Source organism: Psilocybe cubensis, chromosome 9, assembly GCF_017499595.1.
Source record: "Psilocybe cubensis strain MGC-MH-2018 chromosome 9, whole genome shotgun sequence".
In the NCBI taxonomy this organism is placed as follows: domain Eukaryota; kingdom Fungi; phylum Basidiomycota; class Agaricomycetes; order Agaricales; family Agrocybaceae; genus Psilocybe; species Psilocybe cubensis.
The window spans coordinates 282,771-286,428 of record NC_063007.1 but is presented as its reverse complement, the minus strand read 5'-3'; the positions used below and the strand labels follow the sequence as shown (position 1 = coordinate 286,428).

General features: G+C 48.3%; 1 protein-coding gene across 1 annotated transcript; it reads right to left on the bottom strand.

The window, feature by feature from the left end:
- Positions 1-500: 500 nt before the first annotated feature.
- JR316_0009538 (MCM DNA helicase complex subunit) lies at positions 501-2,813 on the bottom strand (the record flags this gene model as incomplete). The annotated part of the gene is made up of 5 exons (XM_047895239.1): positions 501-764; positions 830-1,318; positions 1,374-1,777; positions 1,804-1,968; positions 2,048-2,813. 5 exons carry the CDS (start codon positions 2,811-2,813, stop codon positions 501-503), a joined length of 2,088 nt encoding a protein of 695 aa, XP_047744958.1.
- Between the last annotated feature and the right edge of the window lie 845 nt (positions 2,814-3,658).

Here is a 3,658-nt window from a genome sequence, read left to right as displayed (position 1 = left end):
AGCACTTGCCACGCTTGCCATGAATGCCTCCAAACCTCCATTGACCGCCAGAACGGGGATATACCAGAACCATACAGCGAGGACGCGTACGCGTGGGCACTGGTCGCATGGTACGCGGGAGGAGCAGAGGTGCGTATGTGGAGGCGAAGAAAGGGAAAATAGAGCAGAGGTCAGTTGGTAGGTCCTTGATAAAGGTCGGCTCCTCTTTTCCGTAAAATACCATAAACTGCTAGCTAGGTCAAACTGATCATGGATGGTGGTGTTCACGGGGCGTTGCCAGTGCCTCCGTTCAAGTTGATGACCGAGTACATCCGCCTGCGGGCGGTCAATATTGCTCTGCACGATTCTCTCTCATGGTCGACACTACGCGCATCCTCAACCTCGTTGTGGTCCTTCACATTGTCCGAAGACTCTGCCTAAATCTTTATTCCACCAAGTTTGTCGCCAAACCATCCTTGTCGCTCTCCTCCGCCGTTTAGCTCAAACTCCGTATTTCATTCTTACTCATGACCACAGCGTTCGCGATCATCCGTTTCTCCGTCCTCGCTTCCTTCAGCAGACCCTTTGAGCGCAGCGGCACCATTATTAAGCTTTCGCTTCTTCCTGCGTTGTCTCTTGGGCACTTCTCTGAACAGGGCAAATCGCATGATCTCTTCAGCTTGTTTGGCATCCCATTGTTCAACCTTGGCAGAGAGGCGTGCTTTGGCATGCGCAGTTGAAAGACGAATGAGGGTCTCGAGTGTACGGGCAGTCAACGGTGAAGTCTAGGGATGCATAAACATATCAAACAATGTCCAGTGAAAGAGAAGATTGCCCGGTGGTGCCAAACCTTTTTCTTATTCCCTTCCATTCCTTCATTTCGCAAGTTCGCATAAACCTCCACGATGTAATCAGCCGCACCTTTAGTCAACACAGGGGCAGTTCTACTCTTCGCATATTGAATATACTTCTTAACGAAGTGCGCAATGCTCAAGACCTCCATCTTCTTGGGCTTGTTTTGCCGAGTCTGTCGTCCCGACTGCTGCATACCCATGTGTAAAAGAGGATCATATTTCTCGAAGGGACTGGTTTCAACGGCCTCGGCGTCGAGATTAGACCCTGGGCCTTCGACCGATAATGGCTGAGAAAGGTTATCATGAATAGGTGTACCTTCTTCTAGGCCAGGAGCTAGGTATCGATGCATCCGAAGAACATGGTCCGCAATAGTTCTATCGCGCCTTTCTTCCACGTCGTCTGTGACAATGAAGAGGAGATCAAAACGGGACAAAAGGGAGTCTGGTAAAGCAATATTCTTGTGAGGATCTTTGTGAATTTTGTACTGTAATTGTCATCAGCAGCTGTCATTTTGATAAACTAAAATAAGGACGATATACCTGGCCGTAAATTGGATTTGCCGCCGCAACGACACTACAGCGAGCATTTAAACTGGTATGAATGCCAGCTTTCGCAATGGTAACTGTCTGCTGTTCCATAACTTCGTGAATAGCAACACGATCGACGTCCGACATCTTGTCGAATTCATCGATACAAACGACACCTCGATCGGCCAAGACCATGGCCCCCGCTTCCAATCGACGTTCTCCTGTCTCTTTATCGCTTGTGACGGCAGCCGTCAGACCAACACCCCAGCTTCCACGACCTGTGGTCGCAATAGCCAGAGGGGCAGTCCCGAGGACAAAACGAAGGCGTTGTGATTTCGCAGTGGAGGGATCACCGACCATGAGAAGATTGATGTCGCCACGGATGTGCGTACCATTAGGCAAATTCTTCTCTGCTCCTCCAGAAGAAGAAGTAAAATCGTACGTTTGATATGTTCATGGCCAAAGATCGAAGGAGCTAAAGATTCGGAGAGTAGGTTGAAAATGTCTTTACGCTTTGCAAGTTGATTGATGTTACGAATGTCTGTGTCTGTGAGAGGAGTTTGCGCTATGCCACCTCCAATTTTGGAAGACAACAGGTTGATGTTTGCTAATATTAAGGACCTGGATTCAAAATCAGATAGAACACAAGCACATTTGAGTTTAGGTAGCGCATTACTTGAAAGCACCGCTCGAACCACCTCCAACGGTACGATATACTCCAACAAGCTGAATACGATCTCCGGGTTTACATTTATCAACCAAGTCATTGTCCAAAATGATGTCCGTGCTTCGTGGTAGTTGACCAGCGGGAGCGCGTTCCGGCATTTCTTGAATGCTAATTCTCTGATGATCTTGGAAATGGCAAAAGCCGTATTCTGTTTGTAAGGGATGTCCATCATTATCCGTCTGCGGTAGAAGCGATGTTGTGGGTGGTAGATTAGAAGAGGAAGACGTGGCATCGCGATATTCGCGCGAGTAGAATATGCTGGTCTCTGGACAATAGTGTACAGATTTGAGCATCTTGGGGCGTACAAGAGAACAACGAGTGATGATTCCTTCCAGTGAAATCATCTTTCCTAGATGAGCGGCGTGAAGGGTACGTGGACTGACGTGATGGTCCCCGAAAGAACCAGTGAAGCCAACATGACAAGTCTTTGACGCGATATCGTGTTTTTCTGGGTCGTAAACATGTTGGATGACCTGTGTAAGAGCAGATTCGAAGGCTGGAAGATAAACTGCAGGGTTTTTCAAGAGGCCATTTGCCGAATCACGGTCAAAGTCGCGAAGGTCGTCGATGTTCACGAGGAGACGCGTTTGGTCAAGGCAAAGTAGTCGGTGGATTTCGTCTTTGTAGTTATACAAAACAGAGTCAGACTCGAGGAATTTTTCGAAAATACACGCTCTGTCGCGAAGTTGCTCATCCTGGGGGACGGCGTTGTCCAATAAAGACATGACGGGAAATGGATGCAGGTGGTTTTGTTGCAGGTTATGTAAATATGGCCAGAGAATCCATCTTCTGGTGCGCTACTAAGTCCTTGTCAATCGCCGCGCGTCACCCTCTCCGGCTACCCGTGCTGGTAGCGTGTTTAAAAAGTTAGAATGGCTATGGAAGGAGCAGACGACCGCTGGATCGTGCAGATGACGACAAAATGCAATGTTATAATAAAGAACGTGGAACGTGTGCATGGTAAAAGGGGTTGTATGCGTCTGTACAGACAGAGGATGGGAATGCAGGCGTAGGTGTTTGTTATAATGATGTCCGTTGCCGGTGTTTGTTGTTGTTGCTAGGACCTTTTGAACATTGGTGTTAGCATTCCCATTGAGTCGCGATCGGGCGTTGGTCGATGTGTTACATGCGCACTTATAGGCGGCAGGAACATGTACAGGGTTTACAATCTCAAATTGAATTTCAACCCCTGTAATATGAACGGCAATAAACGCAGTTTAATAATCCCAAAATTAAGAACAATACCCCATGGCCAACTTCATCACTTTTCTCTCCCGCACTGTCCGCAAATCGCCCTTCCGGCCTCTGTTCTGCGATGCCGAAAACACTAGCGGCGGGTGTACCTTCCGTCTGCTGCGACGGCAACAGCGAGACTGCATGCGCACTCCGGGAACCTGCGACGAGGTATAAATATGAGATCGAGGTTTGGGGTCCAATTGATCACGGACGCAGTCGTTATATGTCGATGTCGATGTGGGTGTTGGAATCAGATCTTCACAAAAACTATGCCACGAGTGACAAGGATGAGGTTCTGTCTTTCCAAATGCCTGGCCTAAATGTGGGCATCGTC